We start from the raw sequence: 23,621 nt of genomic DNA on the forward strand, positions 1-23,621 counted from the left end.
ATGAACAGAGTGTTTGTTAAGGCTAAAGTGACCGACCTGGATCACGCAGTGGGTCAAGGACAGTAATGCCCAAGGCTGCAAAGTTGAGAGCTGTGGCACAATTCCTATGTCCACAGTGAAATGTAAAATTGAGGTTTTTGGATATTATAGGGGTTGCTACCACAAGAATGTCTCAAACCTACTGCCCTGATGACAGACATTCTACACATCAAAGCAAAAGTAGTTTGGAAATGCTTGTTTGCTTTCGAAAAGATCAAGGCCATTTTAATATAAGAGTCTATGATTACTGCTCTGAACTTAAAATAGGCATTTAAAGTAGATATCATTGCAAATGACATTCGGATAAGGGCTTTTCTCCTCCAAGGCGGCAAATTCAGGTAGGTCTCCAAACAAATGTAATTAAACATCAGAAATGGTATTTCATAATACAGAAGGAAACCTTTCGTTTATTACTGGTCCTCAAACACTTTGTTATATACCTAAATTGAATAGAAAGAAACCACAGTATATACGGATCACAAGCCACTATAAGGGAACCATTCAAGAAAAAGGTTGCATGGTTATTCTGTTAGAGATTGTTTCTTCAATCACACCATTTAAAAACCATCCACACTACTGAGAAATGCAGATGCCCTGTCTAGAACTTAGAGACCCATATGGAGCTGACAAGATAACACTGAACTAGGCTAGGGGTGTCAGTGCAACTGTGTATTCTTTTTCTCTTTTCATAATATCATAATCATAGCCCTGAATTACTTACATATATTGAACTTTTCAGTTAGATATGTTGTTCTATTTTTATTTTGAAAAGGCACACAAGCCAGAGATGGCAAAGAATGCAATTCAGTGACTGTCTGGAAAATTCTTGTGTGCAATATAACAGCTTTGAAAGAGACCGTGCAATGTTGCACCTGAAAGTGTCCAGGAATTTTGGAGAAACATTTCAAAGGAAGGGATACAATTAAAAAAAAAGGACTCATCCATGCAAGTTACATCCCCAGACTGTAAACATAATATGAGCTAAAATAAAATGCAGTCTGATCAAAAAGATAGGACTAGGAGAAAGTGAGGACTGCGGATGATGAAGATCAGAGTCAAGAGTGTGTTGCTGGGAAAGCACAGCAGGTCAGCATCCGAGGAGCAGGAGAATCAACGTTTTGGGCATAAGCCCTTCATCAGGAATGAGGGTTGTGGGCCGGGGGTGAGAGATAAACAGGAGGGGGCTGGGGTTGGGGTGAAGTTGCGAGCTGTGGCACAATTCCTATGTCCACAGTGAAATGTAAAATTGAGGTAGCTAAGAAAGCAATAGGTGAATGAAGGTAAGGGAGAAATTGATAGGTCAGAGGGGGGAGTGATGGACAGGTTCGGGAGGGCGGTGCCGAGTTGGAAGTTTGGGACTGTGATAATGTGGTGGCGGTGGTTGGGGGTGGGGGGGGTGAATGAGAAAGCTGTGTGGTTGGGGGTGGGGGGGGGTGAATGAGAAAGCTGTTAAAATCAACATTTACCCCGTGTGGTTGCAGGATCCCAAGGTGGAATACGAAGCGTTCTTCCTCCAGGTGTCGGGTGGTAATACCTTGGCAGTGGAAGTGGCCCACGACCTGCATGTCCTTGACCAAATGGGAGGGGGAGTTGAAGTGTTCAGCGATGGGGCGTGGGTTTGGTGGATGTGGGTGTCCCAGAGATGTTCTCTGAAACGATCCGCAACAAGGCATCCTGTCTCCCCGACGTACAGGAGACCACACCGGGTGCAACGGATGCAGTAGATGATGTTGGTAGAGGTACAGGAAATGTCTGACGGATGTGGAAGGATCCCTTGGGGCCTTGGATGGAGGTGAGCGGAGTGGTGTGGGCACAGGTTTTGCACTTCCTGCAATGGCAGGGAAAGGTGCCAGGAATGGGTGTGGGCTGGTGAGGAGAGTGGGGCGGAACCTGACGAGAGAGTTGTGGAGGGAATGATCTCTCCAGAATGCTGATAAGGGTGAGGAGGGAAATATATCACTGGTGGTGGGATCCGTTTGGAGGTGACAGAAGTGGCGGAGGATGATACAATGTATGCGGAGTTTGGTGGGGTGGAAGGTGAGGATCAGGGAGATTCTGTCCTTGCTGTGTTGGGAGGGGTGGGGTTCAGGGCTGTGGTGCATGAATTAGAGGAGATGAACTGCAGGGCATCGTCAACCATGTGGGAGAGGAAGTTGCAATTATGGAAGAATGCTGTGGAGACGGAAGAACTGGGAATAAGGGATGGTGTTTTTACTGGAGACAGTGATGGAGGGGTCCAGGAAGGGGAGGGAGGTGTCCGAGATGGTTCAGGTGATTTTGAGGTCTAGGTGGAAGGTGTTGGCAAAGTTGATGAATTCTTCAACCTCCTTGTGGGAGCACGGGGCTGTGCCGATACAGTCATCGATGTAGCGGACGAACAGCTGGGGAGCGGTTCCAATGTAATTGCGGAAGATGTACTGTTCCACGTATCCAACAAACAGGCAGGGATAGCTCGATCCCATGCAGGTGCCCTTGGTTGAAAAAGTGGGCCCAGAGGCGGAAGTAGCGGAAGAAACATTCAAGGTTGCAGCGTGTGTCGAACTCATTAATCATTGAGAGAGCGTAGAGGGATAAAGGTGAGGCCTTTTCTGAGGGCTAAACGTAAGTCCACAGTGAGGGGGAGGTCTGGGGGAATGGCAGATGGGAGCTAGGACTTGGAGTGAGGTGGGAGCAGAGACAGTTGCTTGAGTGTGGCGCACCGATCTTTACACCACTGAAGCCAGGCGCCAACGCACAGACACCACCTCCTACTGCCCCTTTGATCATGACCTCACCTCTCATCATGAAAGTATCATCTCTCAGACCATCTACAATCTCATCACCTCTGGGAATCTCCTACCCACATCCTCCAACCTCATTGTCCGTGAACCCAGCACTGGCCGATTCTACTTCCTACCAAAAATTCACAAACCTGACTGCCCCGGTCAACCCATTGTCTTAGCCTGCGCCTGTCCCACTGAACTCATTTCTTCCTACCTCGAGACGGTCCTGTAGCCCTTAGTCCAGGAACTCCCATCTACATTCATGGCACCGCCCATGCCCTTCATGTCCTCCAAGATTTTCATTTCCCTGGCCCCCAATGCCTCATCTTCACCATGGACATCCTGTACACATCGATCCACCATGACAAAGGTCTCCAAGCCCTCCGTTTCTTCCTCTCATGCCGTCCCAACCTGTGCCCTTCCACCGACACCCTCATCTGCCTGGCTGAACTGGTCCTCACCCTCAACAACTTCTCCTTCCAATCCTCCCACTTCCTCCAAACCAAAAGGGGTAGCCGTGGGCACCCGCATGGGACCAAGCTATGCCTGCCTCTTTGTCAGATACATGGAACAGTCCATCTTCCACCAGCTCCAGCCCCATCCCCTACCTGTTCCTCCGCAACGTCGATGACTGTATTGGCACAGCCTCGTGCTCCCACTAGGAGGGTGAACAGTTCATCAACTTTACCAACACCTTCCAACAGACCTCAAAATCACCTGGACCATCTTGGACACCTCCCTCCCCTTTCAGGGGCTCTCCATCACCGTCTCTGGCAACCGACTAGCCACAGATATCTACTACAAGCCCACCAACTCCTGCAGCTACCAACACTATACCTCCTCCTACACTACCTCCTGTAAAAACGCCATCTCTTCTTCCTAATTCCTCCACTTCCACCGCATCTGTTCCCAGAATGACCAATTCCATCTCAGAAAGTCCCTTCTTCCATGACTGCAACTTCCCCTCCCACGTGGTTGACGATGCCCTCAAGCACATCTCCTCCACGTCACGCACCACTGCCCTTGAACCCCACTTCTTCCAACGCAACAAGGACAGAACCTCCCTGGTCCTCACCTTCCACCTCACCAAACTCTGCATATGTCGTATCATCCTCCGCCACTTCTGTCACCTCCAAACAGACCCCACCACCAAGGTATATTTCCCTCCCTACCTCCATCTGTATTCCGAAGAGACCATTCCCTCCATGACTCCCTCGTCAGGTCCACGCTCCCCACCAGCCCACACCCCACTCCTGGTACCTTTCCCTGTCACCGCAACAAGTGCAAAACCTGGACCCGCACCACTCCCCTCACCTCCATCCAAGGCCCCAAGTGATCCTTCCACATCCGTCAGAATTTATCTGTATCTGTACCAACATCATCTACTGCATCCATTGCACCCAGTGTGGTCTCCTCTACATCAGGGAGACAGGACGCCTTCTTGCGGATCGTCGCAGAAAACATCTCTGGGACATCCATAACCAGCAACCCCACCGCTCCGTGGCTGAACACTTCAACTCCCCCTCCACTATGTCAAGGACATGCAGGTCCTGGGCCTCTTCCATCACCAAGCTGTTACCACCTGATGCCTGGAGGAAGAACGCCTCACACTCCACCTTGGGACCCTGCAACTACACAAGCTAAATGTTGATTTCAACAGTTTCCTCATTTCCCCTCCCCCCACATTAACCCAGTCCCAAACCCCCAAATCGCCACCGCCCTACGGACCTGTCCATCTCTCCCCCATCTGACCTATCACCTTCTCCCTTATCTTCATCCACCTATCGCTTTCTCAGCTACATCCCCCCAAAACCACAACCCCAACCTCCTCAGCCACAGCCCACAAACCTCATTCCTGGTCAAGGACTTATGCCCGAAACGTCAATTCTCCTGCTCCTCGGATGCTGCCTAACCTGCTGTGCTTTCCCAGCAATAACAAAAGACATGACTGTGTTCTCCCCTACCAGAAATACACAAGAAACTGCAAATCAACTGCAGTTCTGATGTGTGTTAGGCTGGTGTTCTACTGTTATTAGGATGGATGAAGGACATCTACTAGATACCCCTGCACTCGCAGATGAAAAGGAAAAACTCGGAAAGTCTCTCTTGGTCTCCGACTTCTGATGGCAATTTTCCAATCAAAAAAGAGGAGGAAACTGGACAACTACTTTTGGGTAATCCGTAGAATGCAGAATGTTCAAACTAGCTGCCAGAGTCAACACTCCTCAAATCACTCAACTTAATGGATGCACCATTCCACATTCTACTCTGCATAGACAAACCAAAGATGAATTTCTATACTTTTTTAACTGTTATCTTTTCACTCAATTCTTATTTCTAACCTCTGCGCATGTATATGTGCTACGTTTTACTTTTCCTCATAGTTTAGTAACAAATAAACACATTTTTTAAACTCAAAAAGATATGGCTAAATTGGCTCTCTTAAAGCATTAATATTTTTGTACTTGGAAAGGTATCTGCAAGGGAAGGGATCCTTTTCTCTGAGTTAATCTTGTTATGACCAACTAGGTAAGTTCATGTTATGTTGCCTCTATCTATTTCACTGATGTTGCACAGCATGTGGGTGTACACAGGGAGCTCCACTCTAGCTTTCAGAGGGAGCAAATGCATCTCTACCAGCTCCCTAGAGTTGCTGAAATTACACAGAACTGTAATTATCTTTATTGCTATCATGCAATCAACCTTCTTAGTATCCAAGAAGAGCTCCGCTGCCTGATAGTGTTGTATCGTCTACCACTAGTTAGGCCTGAGGCAAAGGAAAGACAAAGGAAGATTGCTGGCAGTGAACAACTCTTACCAAGTACCACATAATACCAGAACTCATGCAGTTTTGTGGTTTCATTTGTAATTTTATGCCACAAGGGAGCAGGTTGAATGAGGAGAAGTCAAAGGGAGACCAAGGAGGGAGCCAAGGGTAAGGAGGGGACAGAGGGGGAAGCTAGGGATGAATTGGGGACTGAGGGCAGGCAGGGAATATAGAAGGAAGCTGATGGCAGGCAGGTGGTTGGGCAGTTGGGGGACTGAGGGGGAACCTGAGGGGAAAGCCAAGGGCAGGTAAGAAGGAAACTGAGGGATCAACCAGTTTTAGACACAACAGCCCAATGTCTGAGCACCCTTTCACTGCTCAGAGTATCCATTTGATGAAACTTTTCCAGGCCCCTGACTGCTGAAATCTACAATTCCTGACTCTCCATCCTACTCCAGTTAGACAGAATTCTGGTGAGAGATGTCATCATGTAAGGGCCTTCTGGAGCAGGCAATTTCAATTGATGAAATGAAGGCAAGACTTCAGGGAGCTTGCAGCAATTCCAGGATTGAGATTGCTAGTTGGTACTAATTAATTGCTTAACAGAAGTTGCTGTCATATTCTGTACCTACCAGCGACTGGACTGAGAGTACTTCAATTAATTTTACTCCTTCCACTAAGGGTACATTCCCACCAGTAGTCTGAGTTAGATGCAAAATTGGGCTCAAAAGTTGAAAGGCCAGAATGCATGTTCCTTCAGAAATCAGAGGAAATGTAAAGTCAGGAATGAGTAAAGTAGAGAGTTGAAAAGCTATCCTGGCAATTTATTTTGATAAATGTAACTTAAATATATCTCCATTTTATTTCCAGAACATTTATACTTTTCAAGAGATTAAATGATATTGAACATCAGACCAACACAAGTCCAGATTTAGGCCTATTCTCCTGTTACATTCACATACTTGAGAAACAATCCAAAGTGAACTCCCATAAAGCTTAAATGCAGTTCAGGCTCAGTGAAATCCATTAAGATTGCTATCATTGTAATTCCACATGATACATTAATGAAACTGGAAGCCACAGGAACGCATTGATACATAACGGATGTGGGTGTTGGTTTGTTTGCCAAGCTGGCACGTTGTCATACAGATATTACATCCCCATGCTAGGTAACATCATCAGCGCAGCTTCCGTGAAGTGTTGTTGTTCTATTCCGATTGATAATTATATGACCTGGTCAGTTAAGGTGGGTGTTGTCATTTCCGGTTTCTCTCTGCAATGGTTTGTAATATGGGTCTATTTTTACATGCTTGTTGCTGGCATTCTGTTACTGGCCGTGCCGTTTTGTTGCAGTTGGTGTTCGTGTTTCTGGATTTCTAGTTTTCTGCCAGTCTATCCAATGGCAGTTTCATGGCAGTTGCTGCGCGGGATCTTGTATATTATGTTGGTTCTGCATGTTGTGGGTACAGGGTCTTTCGTCCTTGTAAGTAGTTGGCATAGTGTGGCTACCATTATTCCTAGTGGTCGTAGGAGTCTGGTTGTCATTTCTGCTATGTTCTTGATCAGAGGTATGGTGACCAGTGAATCGGTGTGTGCAGTGTCCTCTTGACCTTGTCTGTCCGATGAACACTGGCGATGAAGCTGCTGGGGTACTCGTTTCTGAAGACCTTATGTAGGTGTCCCACAGCCACACTACGCCAATTACTTACAAGGACAAAAAGACCCCATACTCACAACATGCAGAACCAACATAACATAAAGATCCTGTGTAACAACTGCCATAAACACTACTTTGGACAGACCTGCAGAAAACTAGCAATCCAGATTTACAAACATCAACTAGCAACAAAAGGGCACAACCAACTCTCCCTCATCTTAATACATGCTGACAAGGAGGGCCATCAATTTGACTGGGACAATGTAACCATCCTTGGACAAGCTAACAAGAGACACGGGAATTCCCAGAGACCTGGCTTTCAACCCAGAATGCCATCACAAGCATGTAGAAATAAACGCCACATACAAACCACTGCAGAGAAAAACCAGAAATGACAACACCCACCTTAACAGACCAGATCATATAAATATCTAGTGGAACAGAACAACAATGCTTCATGGAAATCGCACTGTTGATGCATGATGCTTAGCATGGTGACAAAACATCTGCATGACAATCCACCAATTCAGCAAGCAAACCAACAACCACATCCACAACCCGACTACAAATCTTCACAAAACCCTGAAACAAAATCTGATATTGAGATGCATTCCACAATTCCAAAACCTGGTTAAGGCCGCTTAGTGATCCATTATCATCCTGTTGATTTAGAGGTGTTTTGTGCAGTCCTTGCATGGGATTTTGTATACTACATTGGTTTACATAGGATAAACAGGAAGACAGCTAACGATTCGCATCCATGAACACCAACTAGCCATGAAACGACATGACCAGCTATCCTTAGTAGCCACACACTCAGATGACAAGCAACATGAGTTCGCCTGGGACAGCACTACTATTATAGGACAAGCCAAACAGAGAACAGCCAGGGAATTCCTAGAGGCATGGCACTCATCCACAGATTCAATCAATAAGCACATTGACCTGGACCCAATATACCGGCCACTGCAGCGGACAGCTAGAACTGACAACCGGAAGTGGCAGATACAAATCACTATAAATACCGGAGGAAACATCACAGAAGCACTTCACAGGAGGCTCCCAAACACTGAGGATGTCACATAGACAGGGAATGAAACGTCTGCAACACAAATTCCCAGCTCGGCGAATAGTTTATGAAGCCTACATACTTTTTATGATGAGGATGGTTAGGATAATGATGATGGTGTGGTTGAGGAGATGGTAGGTAATGATAAAATATTGGGAAGAAAGTGAGGTCTGCAGATGCTGGAGATCAGAGCTGAAAATGTGTTGCTAGAAAAGCGCAGGTCAGGCAGCATCCAGAGAACAGGAGAATCGACGTTTCGGGCATAAGCCGATTCTCCTGTTCCCTGGATGCTGCCTGACCTGCTGCGCTTTTCCAGCAACACATAAAACATTGGGAGTCAACCTAGCAATTCAGGGTGACTACCAATGGTTTTAACCAAAGCAGGTAATGAAAGAGAAAGATGAGGATCTCTCCAAGCTAAGAAGTGCAGGAACACCTGCTCCCTTTTCGATTCCTACAGCAGGACTAGCAAGGTTTTTGGCAGATGTCAAATTTGGACTGTAAAGAGTCCAGCATGACCATATAAAGCAGAGATAAATGACACTTCGGTATCTCTCATGTTCAATTCAGTGCATAGAAGACATGTACTATCATCCAGATATCCTAGGCACAGAACAGAAGGACGTCCACTAGCCCTGTACAAGTTCATGAATAAATTTAAGAGGTGGATGTTTCCTAATAAGTGGAAGCAACAGCAAGGAAAATATACAGATGTGCAGTGACCTACAACTGATCTACACTGGAGAAGGAATCAGACTTGTGGTAAGAAAGGGTCTCCAAAGCCCTCAAAAATTGGTGAAGTACATAGGATTAGAATATTAGAACTTTATGGTTGGTGGATTCACACAACCGTAGGTTGTAGATACAAAGGTAAATGTCAAACATATGATTAATGAGAAAATGGGGATTTGAAACTGCAGCTGATGGAAGGTATTACATAGAACACGCACTTACGATATTATACTCAACCTACAGATATTTCATTGCACATAGCAAAGCAGTTGCTACTCAGGCTCTGCATCTCTCACTGGTAGAAAGATCAGTATCACATGAGGTCATGTGGTGCTTAGGAAAATGTGGTGGCAATAGGCTCTGAATATTATGTACATACTGCTCACCATGCAGACATCAACTGTAAGAAGCACCTAATATCTAATCATGTAGCAAAGACTAAAACATGCAATTTAATTGGGCGGCACGGTGGTTAGCACCCAGGTTCAATTCCTGCCTTGGGCAACTGCCTGTGTGGAGTTTGCACATTCTCCCGGGTGCTCCGGTTTCCTCCCACAGTCCAAAGATGTGCAGGTTAGGTGAATTGGCCATGCTAAATTGCCCGTAGTGTTAGGTGAAACGGTAAATGCAGGGGAATGGGTTTGGGTGGGTTGCTCTTCGGAGGGTCGGTGTGGACTTGTTGGGCCAAAGGGCCTGTTTCCACACTGTAAGTAATCTAATCTAATCTAAAATCATTGTCCTCATTGGTAGACAGACTGGACATTTGGCACTTGGAATGAAAGTTCAGAACTAAACCAAGTTCAACTAGTATAGCCATCTGATCCCTGAACCACTTGCATCCAAATGTCAGCTGAATTTGAAAATGGTTCAAAATTTAATTTTAGGATTTCAGGTGGTTCAATGGTTGCAGTTTAATTACAACTGGCAACTCTGTGAAGGGACAGGTTACTTACTAGAGACGGTGCTATACTATGGCAAAGTTGGATTTAGTGGAATCAACTACATAATCCCCACTGGAGCGGCACGGTGGCTAGTACTGCTGCCTCACAGCGTTAGGGACAGGTTCGATTCCAGCCTTGGGCAGACTGTCTGTGTGGAGTTTGCACATTCTATGTCTGCATGGATTTCCTCCCACAGTCCAAAGATGTGCAGATCAGGTGATCTGGCCATGCTAAATTTCCCATAGTATTAGGCGCGGTAGTCAGAGGGAAGTGGTCTGGGTGGGATACTCTTTGGAGGGTCGGTGTGGACTTGTTGGGCCGAATGGCCTGTTTCCACACTGTAGAGAATCTAATCATGCAAAAATCAAAAATGTTTTGCAGAAAAATTAAGTAAAATTAACTAGACTTTTATGTAAGTAATTCAACCCTTTTCAAGGCACTTAGAATTGCAATAGATCTTGGCTTTCCCAGAAATGCTCACATCCTAAGAAATAACAGAATGAAAAGTATAATCTAAATCTTCAATTTCTGTTGCAGCTCAAACTTAGAACTTTAAAATGGACCACAGTTTGCTATTGAACCATAAAATGTTTCAACTTAAATGTTTCAAATGAACTCAAAGTAGAGTATCCAGATCTTATGCCTTTTTAAGTTATAATTACTCATAAAAGTGTGATCAAGATATTTCAATATCAATTGCATTTACGTAGTAGCTTTAAGTTCCAAAAATCTTTCAATGAGCATCATTAACCAGAAGTTGACATCAAGCCAAAGGAAGATATATTTGGATGGATGACTAAAATGAGTATCCTTGAAGAAAAAACTAAAAGGAACAAAGATATGGAGAGGGAATTTCACAATTTACAGCCAGGACTTCCAACGATGGGATGAAGGAAACAGAGGGGGTAAGAGGCTAGAATTGAAAAGCATAATGCATTTAGAAGGTAGCAATGCTGAAAAAGAGGTTCCAGAGATAGGACTATGAAGCCATGGAAGAATTTGAACGTCAGGATAGGAACTATAAACTTGATCTGTTTAGCAAACCTGCAACAAATGTATGCTAGTGTGCATAAGGGGTTTAAGTAAAAGGAACTGGATGAAAATGATGACACTGGAAACTGAGTTTTGGAATGTTGGTGAATAGTGGAACAACCAGGAAGGACAACATCTGAATAGTGAAGTTTGAGATAACATCCATTGGATTAAAGATTTCAGCAGCAGATGGGCTGAGGGCAAGGGCACAGTTGGGCAATGTTGCAGAGGTGGTCTTTGTGATGGAAATGGTAATTTCAAGTCATTGTAACAGTATTTTCTCTTTGGTCATCCAACCATCATGACATTTCTGCTAAATCAATTTTCTACTCTGTTAAAATTGCCACATGACAGCGAATTTGAACACACATGGCACATATATGTTATAGTCAGATTTGGTGTGAACACATTAAATATTATGCAATGCCTTGCCCTTTTTACTAAAATAACCCACTTCAAAAACAACTTATGTGAAAAATTAACTTGATAAATTGACATAAACCATGGTTATATACATAAAATATTGTGTAAAAATTATGTGTGTCAAATGTTGATATCTACGTACTCTTTCTGATTAGATTTTTTTTCCCACCTCATTACCTTATCATTTCTAGCTCTGGATAATCCCACTTTAAATTTCTCTCATCTATATCTATTTTCTGTTTTTCTTATCTTCTGTGATTCATCTCCTACATCCACAATCACATTTAATTATACTCCCAACCATCATGCGAGCTGATATAGTGGATGGGTTACTTTCCTCAGACACCATTCTGTCCCTTCTAAAACCACTGTAAGTACAACCTCCTCAACAAAACAATGTATGATCAATCTAACTACTGAGCCATCTCTCTAATTTCATTGAACACAGCCTCTCAGTTTCAGTCATCTCTCTAAAAATCTGACTTCTATACAGTTATTATTGGTCAATGGCAGCAGTGATGTCTACTGTGCCTGTGGCAGTCAGGTGTTATCACAACTGAAACATCTTAAACTTCCAATGATATTTGATTTTGTCAACCAAAGTCATAATCCATCATCACTTTGACAGACTCCATGCCGACTAAGTAGATCTCCAGCACTGGTTTTTCTTTGAACTTCCAAATTGTCACGCTAAGTCTGCGGTGATTCATTCTCAAGACACTCTTCCTGTTCATCTACATGCTGCCCCTCAGTATTATTCAAAAAGTATGGAGTCCACTTCCAGGTCCATGCTGATGACATCCAACTTTACTTTTCCACCAACTCTCTCAAACCAGCAGTTTCATGTTGTCAAATAGTCTATGCAATAACAAGGAGTCACAACCTGTTCAACTTGCCAAAAACTAAAGCCACCATCATTGCCAATCACCTTTAACACTGCTTTCTTACATGTTCAGTTTTGTCAAACTGTGCTTTGAAACAATGTATTTTATCCATTACCAAACTGGCTCATTTTCTTTACTGCAGCATTGCCATCAATGAAATAGATATTTAGAATTTTGTCATCTCTAGACTCAATTACTCTAATCTGTTCTTTGATGATCTTTCATAGTTGATTCTACAACATTGTTTTGATTTATTTGTGGATATGAGTATTGCTAGAATGCTTGAATGAATTGCTCATCCCCGGTGTTTGAGAAGGTGCAGTGGACTGTCTTACTGAATGACTCAGCCAATTCATAGAACAGTTTGGAGCTAACTACAATGATATAGGCTGGACTCACATATAAACCAGACTATGTAAAGGTGGCAGATTTATTTCTCGCAAGACATTAATGAATCAGTTTACAATATTGCAATGGCTTAATGTTCAACACAATTCATACTAGGTTTTTATTATAGATTTTCTTTAATTAACTGAATTCAATTCATTAATTGCCATGGTGAGATTTGAACTAACTTCTTCAGATTATTACTCCAGAGTTTTGGATTACTTGTCCAGTAACAACCTTATATGGTACCATATTTACAGACTTTTCCAAATGTATCTACTATTATCCCATACTGTGTATCAGCCTGCCCAAAACTTAGTCATGACTGAAACACTTAGGTCAGAAATCCCAGTCTCTACTGCAGTTATGGCAAACAAAAACCCAAGAGAAAATTTTTCAACTACTATTTCCAGTAGCAATTATGACTTTAAACCATGGAAGTGCAAAAGTATTTCAACTTTCTATATAAATGTGTAATAACTATAACTTACCAAAACTGCTAGTGGAAGTGGTATAAAGCCCATTCTTCTGGAAACTGTATCACTATAATCTGTATATGCCTGTAAAGAAAATTGTTCAATGTTCACCATCAAATAGACCTTAACAAAATAATAAAGTGATCAAGTAATGAAGTCAGCTAACTGGTGAATTGTGAAAATTCCCTAATATTTAGGTGCAGCAACCATTCTAAAGAAATGCATTAACTTGATAGAATAAGTAACATAATCAATCTAACCACAAAGGTAACTGAATTATGCATTATTTGATGATAGTTTGATCTACACAAAGAGGTGACAATAAGTTATAGTTTAGCAAGAGAACCAAATAATTGGACAACAAAGCTGAAGCTAAAAAGGTCCACTGATAGGAGGGAAGAAATAGCTTAGTATTCCTTGAAGCATAAACTGCTTAATTTAAACAATAAGCATATCAGCATTTATTGCCTGTTTAACAGGATGCTTCTAGAGTTTGCACAACTTGCCAGAATTAAGCACATGGGAAAGTAGACCACTAATTTTTAACCTCAAAAATAAACTTTAATGATACTGACTTTTACAGATATTCTCAAAAGTGAAGTAATGATTGCTGCCCTAATGGACATCACTTTGATCTCACAGGGCATTCCATACAATTCAGTGTACTTAGCAATTGTTGATGTTTAGCTTGTTTTTCTATTCAATGGTGCATTGCTGGCTGCGACATTATTTATTGCCCAATCTTACTTGCCCTTGAGAAGGCAATGGCGTTCTGCCTTGTTAAATTGCTGTAATCCATTTGATGTAGGTACACCTTTAATGCCATGAGGGAGTGTGTTTCAGGATTTGACCCAATGACACTAAAGGAATAGAGATTCCTGTCAAAGTCTGAATGGTGAATGACTTGGAGCAGATTTTATTGCACCTACAAGTGCTATCCTTTGGCAGCCATTAGGCACAAAACAGAGGCAAATAAGAATTCTATTTTCATTTATGCTAACCAACCCTTTGGGAATGTACTTGATTATTTCATGCAGAGATTACTGAGATTGGGAACTTAAATCTGTAAAGATACACCACTATTTTGTTGCATTATACATTTGTACTCTTATATCAATGGTATTCCCAAAATGCCTGTTCCTTTCTTTTATAAAAATTTCATGAGCCCAAGTTTACCATACTTGTTATGTCACTTAGGTGGAAATAATCTTTTGTCAACTTATTAACGGGGCCAAGTTCAAAGGATTATGTCTGAACCTTTTTAGTCACACCTGACAAATGCTGTTTTAAAACAACTTCCAATTAAATGCTGAGGGGCTATGGAATATACCACTGGTGTCAGTGATTCCAGCAGACACTATGGAATACTATGCAAAGACCTTTTAATCATTGAGAAGAAATGTTGCTTTGGGCCCCCATTTGGAAAGTCTCCAACTCCGCAGCACCCCAATGTCTCCCAATGTTTTGTATAAATTTAATTGATTCTTCATCCTTGTACTTTACGTTTTTATAAAAGCTAAAATGCCCATTGGCTTCTTTTATGATCCATTTGTATTCACATTTTCAAAGTACAGGTATTTGGATTTCTAGTTCCTAGAGTTTTCATAAATGTCAATATTTTCATTTTATTTTCCATAACTACATCAAAATGTACTGATAACTTTGGTGATCTAGGAAAGCACTTGAATCCTAGATGAACTTTCAAAGGCTTTCTCAATTTTAATCAAACTTTATCTTGTTTAACTGAACAAAATTATTTTAATACTTTTTTTTGCACTTTTTGTAGTTCTAAGTTTTACCTCATTTGATTAATGGTTTGTAGTGGACATTAGAAAATACATTATTGCTATTTCCATTTCTTAACTGTTAGGCTGTACAGGTTTGTGTACATTGCTTGGAACTAAATACATGAGTACTGCTGGAGCGTCATCTTTGAAAGTTATTATAGCTGAAGTTGCTCTGAGGGAAGAGTAAAGGAGGGACATACAAATGGTTGCAGCTGACCCATTTGGTTGTAGGATTTAAAAAAAAACGTTTGCTTGTGCACATGAGGAATTTACATACAACATTTGAGGTAAATTTTTGATCTTCCACACAGTGGACTGGTGTAGGCAAGGTTTCCTCATTATTTCATATTAGATCTGAATCACCGCACAAAGTTACAGGCTAGAATCACATGGCAATATTGCTCAGTGAATGTTTCATTGGATCTTTCTGCACAAACACAAACCAACTAAAAGGTGGAGAAATAACTCCAGAAATTTGCTCTGACTCCAGTCTGGCTGTTCTTAACGTAATTCCTCAGCCTGAAAATTACAGGATTAGATAATACGGTTCACAATTTATTCTTTTTAAAATCAGCAAATAACATTGTACTTCCATTGTACTTTTTATTGTTTTTAAAACAGCTTAAATCAGCCTGATATGTAGGATTTCATAATGTGAAATGAGCAAAACTGGTTCTTGAAACACAATTTCCAATATAAGTTGTTCCTTTAAATTTTCATTTTGGAGAAAAATGGCAAATATGAATTGGATAAAATATTTTAATAAAATAATAGACAAGAAATTGTATTTTTATACTTACATTTTTTTGGCGGCTACTGACCAAGTCATATGCAAGACTAGCTCTATATTCACTGTATACCTATGTATAGGAAAAAGCAGAGCTACATTAGCAAGGTGCCAACAATATGCATACTTAAAATCTGGCATTCTCTTTTTTTTAAAGCAGATACCGTGCTCTATGCATATTTAAAATTGCTGTTTGAAAGTTGAGAGAGAGAACAGAGAACTGAAGGAGAGTTCTACTAGACTTAAAATGTTAATTGTTTGTCCCTGCACAAATGCTGACAGGTCTGCTAAGTTTCACCATCATTCTATGTTTGTTGCTCCTCCTTGAGCCAGGTCTGTTACTGCCAGAACATCACACTTGCACATGGTAGTCTGCACCAATGTCTACATGCATTTATGTACATCCACAGTAACCCTGATTTAAAATTAATTTCTTTCTCCCTTAATCCCATTTAACCTATTAACTTGCAATTATCTAAGCCAATACCAGTTGCATCTCGAAGCATTTTGTAAATCCTCATATTCTCCATTGGGCCAAATGGACCATCACCTCTGGCTGTTCAGCCACCCTGTTGAATGATGTCCTGCAACCACCTATTACAATATGACATCAGGGAGGCAACATAACATTCTGGAGTCGCATCTATGATCACCACACAGAATAGGTGTGGTGCAAAGGGATGGCAAGAGAAGGGAGAGATATTGCTTCAGGAGTGACAAAGTGAAGGAGAGGTGTTGCTTCAGGAGGTGTCAGGGAAGGTAGGCTCAAGGAGAGGGGTCGTGAGTCAGTTTAATAGTTATCCATGTTTTTAATCTGTAAGCTTGATGGTTATCTAGGCAAGTGTGGTGGTGGAAAAGTACAGCAAGTCAGGCAGCATCCGAAGAGCAGGAAAATCAACATTTTGGGCAAAAGGGGTTTTGCCCGAAACGTCAATTTTCCTGCTCCTCGGATGCTGCCTGACCGGCTGTGCTTTTCCAGCACCACACTCTTGACTCTAATCTCTAGCATCTGCAGTACTCACTTTCATAAAGTTATCTAGGAAAAGTTATTGCTAGTCAGAATCCTCCACATTTTCGGACTTTAGACTCATTTAGTGGGTTCCAGATGCCAGGTTAGTGTCCACTTGAAAATTCAACTTTCTGGACAACTCCCACAGAATCAGCAGGAATTAGTATTGCACACAGTCCCAACACCCAGCTCCAGTCTACGCTGCTCCAACAACTCCCTGGCCAATATGTTAGTATTGAAATGCTTTGGGACACTGAATGAACTCAAACAATACGATATCATTACAAATTCTATTATATATAATAATAATTACCTACATACTCACATCAGCTGTAATGTCATTAAACTTTGTAATAAAAGCATGTTTAACTACATCCACAGCTATTTCAGATGCTATTACCATGCAAACGTCTGGAAACAACACCCAGAGATGATCTGAAAATGAGAAATAAAATCTGAGAGTTACTGAAATAATTCTCCAGCTTCAGTATAATTAATTTTGTATTTATATATTTGCAGTTAACTAAAACAATCTCCTACCAAATTTTATCCATTCAAAAATACTCTGTTACTTTTGAGGATATTTTAGGCTACAGGAGTTCCTGTTGTTTTGCTTACCATTCCATCTCTCCATGTTTCACCTTCACTCTTAATTCTAGGGAGTTAGAATAGCAAAAGATCTGTCTATCTTCAAAACTAAATAAATTACTTTCTTGTATTGTTTATTGATAGGTCCTTGAATACAGTATAGTTCTCATCAGTAACAATTACTTTCAAAACTCAAACATACAGTCACAGACAACTTCCAAGCAGTCAGTGTGCAATGCACTTTACCGTTGTCAAAAAAGCATTTCAGCATAATTAATTAGAACTTCAAGTAAAGGTATTTAAACATCTTTGTAAATCAATAAACTTGATATATCTGTGGTGCGTCATTCCTTAATTTGCTTAATTTAGCAAACTTTCACACAGATAAGGAAAAGAAAAATAAGGGAGAAAATAGAGCATTCTTTTAGAAGACATTCCTACAGTGCATTAGAGTGATTACATGTTGAATATACTTCACTGACTGTAAGAATTGGAAATCTCCTGAAAGGATCTTTAGAAATTCAAGTTATTTATGTTTTGTGTTACTATGCAATATGAGTTCAATGCATGCAAGTAAAAATTGTTTTCCAAGTGAAGCACAGCAAATAAAATTTGACTTTTCCCTGGTTTTCAGTAAATACAGTTACCACGGAAACCGCTAAATCATGTGATCTGCTCCAATACCATGGTGACAGCATTTAAGATTCCAGAAAGCTTATAGGTCTGTTTGGAGTTTGTGAAGAAATCATTTTCAAAAATTAAATATCCAATTACTCCATAGACAGTAGGCAGTTGGGGTATATAAACGTTGGTGATACACTGCACTAAAAGTTTAAGACATTAGGGATTCAACGGGGATTTCCAATGGCAGGAAATCCAATAACATGATTTCATTCTCCATGAACTTTGGGATAACATCAATAATCATCTTTTAAAAAATTAGAACACACTTATGGCTCAGGTTTGAAACCTGTCTTGAGGCTTCCTGGATGTGTTAAAAGAATATTTATAAAATAAATCTAAACACAAATACTTAAGGAAAGCTAAGTGAATTGTGAATGCACCGTGTGTCAATCTTATGGAGAATAATAATTGCCTATTCCGTCACCAAGTGGTCACATGGAAGAGGCCTTATTGTTCCAATCAGTTTGGAAACTGTCAACTTACACATCATCATAACAATACAAAGCAATAATTTCATTGTCAGATGAAAATAAGTTAATTCCACAGAAGTTATAATAATGTTAGTTAAGGTTCAATTGGCAGCAGTCTTTCCTTGAATCAGAAGGTTGAGGGCTCAAATCACGCTTGAAATGTTAAACTTTATGCTCCAGTGCAATATTGCACAAGTACACTGTTACAAATGCCATCTTTCAGATGAGATATTAAACTATCTTTCCCTGACTTTCCTCTCAGTTAGCTATAAACAAATTTGCAGCACAATCTTGAAAAGTGGCAGGGAACTTACCAATGGTGGCCTGGTCAAAATTAATTCCTCAATAAATATTACAAACAGATTATTTGGGCAATATTTTACTGCTTGTGGGTGCAAAGTACTTCATTGGCTGTAAAGCACTGCAGTATCAGCTGTGGTTGTGAAAGTCACTACCATAAATACAAGTCTTGCTTTCTTACTCATGGCATTTAACAATTAATTCAAACACGAATTAATCTGGAGCTCATACCAACACAAATGTATTTAATCTTTCGTGGCAATTCTGGACAAATTACTGTTTTATTGTACAAATAAATCTGTTCAACGGAAATTCACTTTAGACCCAAACCATGCAAGATACGTAGATATAGTTACATACTACATGACATACTAAGACAATAAAACTTAATGAACTAGAGAAATAAATTACAAGTGCATATTAAAATTAATGTAAGAAATCTTGGATATGAAGGAAGTGGACAACTTAAATTAATGGGGTGAATTTCTATAGTGACTCTCCTGGTCATTTTGAGAAACTTGAAAAGAAGAGCGACAGAAAAAGTAACATGGTTTCTGCAGCTCCTCAGTAGTCACAAGAGTGGATGATGTGAACTCCCACATGATCAAATCCCCAGAAATATTGTGAGAGAAATTCAGGATATGTATGGGCAAATTTGCTCTGTTCAACTTCAATTTAGTCTATTCAAGAAAGACAAAATGCTATTGAAAATTGATTCACTTTAAATGAAAAATACTGAAAATAAACTAAGCAATTCAAATCACAACTAAACTACGGCTGAATATCATTAGATAGAAGCACATATTATTCTGCAAATTAGAATAGACCTGAGAAAACTGAAATTAACTGCAAGGAATTTATACCTGGGTTCCACGAAAACTGTTCCATGTTCCTCAAACAAACAATCAGCAGAAGGACATAGTTGTTAAACCTCTCTCTGATATCTGCAAAAGATTTTTTTCTTACATTATATGACAAAGCAAAAGACACCTAGAAATTATTCTATATAAAACTTGCATGATATAATAATTGTATCTTTTTATCATGACATTCTAAGCACTCTTTTTTTTAATAGCAAATAACAATTCATAGCATCTCCAACATAAAATCACATGGAGTACAGAAACTTTTGAAAAAATAATTGTAGAGATGTTGTACAAGTTATCCCATATATTATCATCATTTTATTTTCTACTGCACCAATGCCTTTAAAAGTCTAAATGACTGACATGGTTTGAAGCACTATAAGAACAAACTGCACTGTTTAATAAATGCTAGTCTTAAAAGTACATGAAAGTCTATTCCAAATCAGGCCACATACAACTGATAGCAACAGAAATTTGAGAGTTCACTGCAAACAACTAGAAAGTTATACATCTACCATAGCATTTCTGATAGAGCTTAAAATGAAAATGCTTTGGTAATTAAGAGACAATATACCTATTTGTAAATCTGATATTTACCGCAGATGATTAGATAAAACATATAGGTCTCCAAATGATGTTTGCACACTGCTCATGAGAACTACGCAATGCCCTAATTTCAACTGCATGTTGCTTGCCCTTCGCAGCATTTTCTTAGCAGAACTATTTGTTCTACCCAACCAGACACTGTATCATACTAAGCCATGACAAAACTGTTGTGACTTCATCAACTCAATTCACTCAGTCTCTCATCATTACTAAACCTATTCTGTATTCATCACTCAATATCAACTTATAGTTAAAAGCAAATTACTGCGGATGCTGGAATCTGAAACCAAAAGAGAAAATGCTGTAAAATCTCAGCAGGTCTGGCAGCATCTGTAAGAGAGAAAAAGAGCCGACGTTTCGAGTCTAACTGACCCTTTGTCAACACTTTGACAAAGGGTCAGTTAGACTCGAAATGTCAGTTTTTTTTCTCTCCTTACAGGTGCTGCCAGACCTGCTGAGATTTTCCAACATTTTCTCTTTTGGTTTCAACTTATAGTTACCCCTTCCCTACCATTCTTCAATCAGTACTCGTATTCCATATCCCTATCCCTTCCTCTTCCACCATTACTCAATCCAAGATATTTTCTCTTCCCATCACCTGATCAAACTATTCCTTCACTCAATCTTACCCAAACTACTCTGGGCCTCTCAATTTCAACTGGCCATAAACTCAACGTCATCTTTACTCCATTAGCCTAAATCTGCAAGACCAGTTCCTTTTCCCTTCAAACTCCTTTCAGATAAGCAAGTTAATTTTAATTCAGTCAGGAGTTTCCCCATTTATAACAGACATTAGGAAAAAGATTTTCTCTCAGAGGGTTGAGGGGTTTGCACATTCTTCCTGGAACAATGGTGGAAGTAGACCCTTTGAATAGTTTTACAATAAAGGTAGACAGATTCTTGTTATGCATGTGTTGACAGGTTAGATGCACGTGGTATGTAGATCTTAGGTTACAATCAGATCAGCTATGATCCTTTTCAATGGCACAGCAAACTTCGACTTCAGGTGCAGGAATAGAGTATGTTAATATGATCACAACTAGCCCTTTATTGGTTTCGGCATTCTATTGATAAGGATAGAGATTTGGTTGAGAGTAGAAATAATGGAATGCAAATTAAAAAGAGTCAAGAATTTCAACAGCAAGGAGAAAGGTCTTCAGGCCAATGTGTCCACATTGATCGTCAAGCGCCAATCTATTCTAATCCCATTTTCCAACATTTGGCTCATAGACATGCATGCTATGGTGCTTTCAGGGGCTCATCTAAATACTAAAGTATAAGTTAGTTTGACAGGGGTATGGAATACGAATGGAGGTACATTAGGGATGTACACTGACAAGCACCTAGTCGATCTAGAAGGCATTGTGAATACTGCCTAAAGAACAGGCAGCCTGGCAAGACTGGAAGGCTTATATGTTAATGCAAGGTGACTTGTGAGTAAGGCAGATGAGGTGAGAGTGCTGATTAACACATGGGATGTAATATACTTACTATCTCAGCGACATTGTTGAGGGAGGGACAGGACTGGCAGCTCAATATTTCTGTGCATAGAATCCTTAGGAGAAATGGATGGGAGGCTAGGGGTAGGGTGTGGGGATGGGGCCTGTGGTTAAAAGAGGCGGTGTTGCAATATTGATCAAGGAGTTAACTACTGTAGTAAGAGCAGATGATACCTTAGAAGACTGCTCAAATGAGGCCATATGGTAGGACTTAAAACAAAGGAGGACAAAAATGTTGCTGTGGGTGTACTATAGATGGCTGGTCAGGAACGGATAAAAAGGCTGGTATATTGGTAAATCTCAGAGCAGTGTTAGAACAATAGGATAATAATAACAGGAGATTTCAAGTCCCTCATATTAAGCCCACTCTTCAGAATAGACAAGAAGTGGGGATGCTCACTGATGACTGCACGATGTTCAATACTATTCACAACTCCTCAGATACTGAAGTGGTCCATGTTCAAATGCAACAAGATCTGAACAATATAAAGGCTTGAAATGACAAGTGACAAATAGCATTCGTGCCACACAAATGCGAGGCAATGACCATCTCCTGCAAGAGACAATCTAACTACATCCCTTGACATTCAATAGTGTTACTGTCACTGAATCAACATTTGTGGGGGTTACCATTGACCAGACTCTCAACTGGACTCTCCACGAACACAGTGGTTAAAAGAGCAGGTCAGAGACTAAGAATTCTGCAGTGAGTAACTCACCGCCTGATACCCCACAAACCTGTCCCTCATTATCTACACGACACCAGTCCAGACTGGGATGGAACGTTCTCGAATTGCTTTGATGGGTATAGCTCCAAAATACTCAAGAAGCCCAAAACAAAATAGCCTGATTGGCAATCGATCCACCACTTGGTGGTGTAGCAGAAAACATAAGGGACTGTCAAAGAATACAGGAGAATATACATAGACTGGACAGTTGGGCAGAAAAGTGTCAGACGGAGTTCAATCCAGACAAATGAGAGATGATGCATTTAGGCAAGTCTAATTCTAGAGCGAATTATACAATGAACGGAAGACCCTTGGGAAAAGTTGATGGGAAGAGAGATCTGGGAGTGCAAATCAACTGCACCCTGAAAGTTGCTGCACAGGTGGATAGGGTGGTCAAGAAGGCATATGATATGCTTGCCTTCATTGGACGGGGTATTGAGTATAAGAACTGGCAAGTCATGTTAAAATTGTACAAGACATTGGTTCGGCCACATTTAGAATACTGTGTACAGTTCTGGTCGTCACATTACCAAAAGAATGTGAACGGTTTGGAGAGGGTGCAGAGAAAGTTTACGAGGATGTTGCCTGGTATGGAAGGTGCCAACTATTAAGAGAGGTTGAATAGGTTAGGTTTGTTTTCATTAGAAAAAAGGAGATTGAGGGGGGAGACCTGACTGAGGTTTACAAAATCATGAAGGGTATAGACAGGGTGGATGGAGATTAGCTTTTTCCCCAGGGTGGAGGATTCAATAATGAGAGGTCATGCTTTCAAGGTGAGAGGTGAATAGTTTAAGTGGGATACGCGCGGCAAGTACTTCACACAGAGGGTGGTGGGTGTCTGGAATGCATTGCCAGCAGAGGTGGTAGAAACAGGCACAGTAGATTCATTTAAGATGCGTCTGGACAGATGCATGAGCAGGTGGGCAGCAGAGGAGTACAGATGCTTAGGAATTGGGCGACATGTTTAGACAGTAGATTTGGATCGGCTCAGGCTTGGAGGGCTGAAGGGCTTGTTCCTGGGCTGTAAATTTTCTTTGTTCTCACTGACGCACAGTGGCAGCAGCACATACCACTAATAAGATGCATCACAGTGACTCATCACTGTGCTTTCAACACATGTTCCATCCA

General features: G+C 40.9%; 1 protein-coding gene across 3 annotated transcripts in view; it reads right to left on the reverse strand.

The window, feature by feature from the left end:
* LOC122552087 (transmembrane anterior posterior transformation protein 1 homolog) overlaps window positions 1-23,621 on the reverse strand; it is a 115,567-nt gene that overhangs the window by 24,155 nt on the left and 67,791 nt on the right. For all 3 annotated transcript variants that reach the window (XM_043694614.1, XM_043694615.1, XM_043694617.1), the window contains 4 exons: window positions 19,658-19,738; window positions 17,078-17,187; window positions 15,757-15,816; window positions 13,185-13,253 (listed from right to left, as the gene is read on the reverse strand). In XM_043694614.1, the coding sequence (XP_043550549.1) occupies window positions 13,185-13,253; window positions 15,757-15,816; window positions 17,078-17,187; window positions 19,658-19,738 (320 nt within the window). The remainder of the gene's footprint in view (window positions 1-13,184; window positions 13,254-15,756; window positions 15,817-17,077; window positions 17,188-19,657; window positions 19,739-23,621) is intronic.

This window comes from Chiloscyllium plagiosum, chromosome 1 (assembly GCF_004010195.1).
Source record: "Chiloscyllium plagiosum isolate BGI_BamShark_2017 chromosome 1, ASM401019v2, whole genome shotgun sequence".
Lineage (NCBI taxonomy): Eukaryota > Metazoa > Chordata > Chondrichthyes > Orectolobiformes > Hemiscylliidae > Chiloscyllium > Chiloscyllium plagiosum.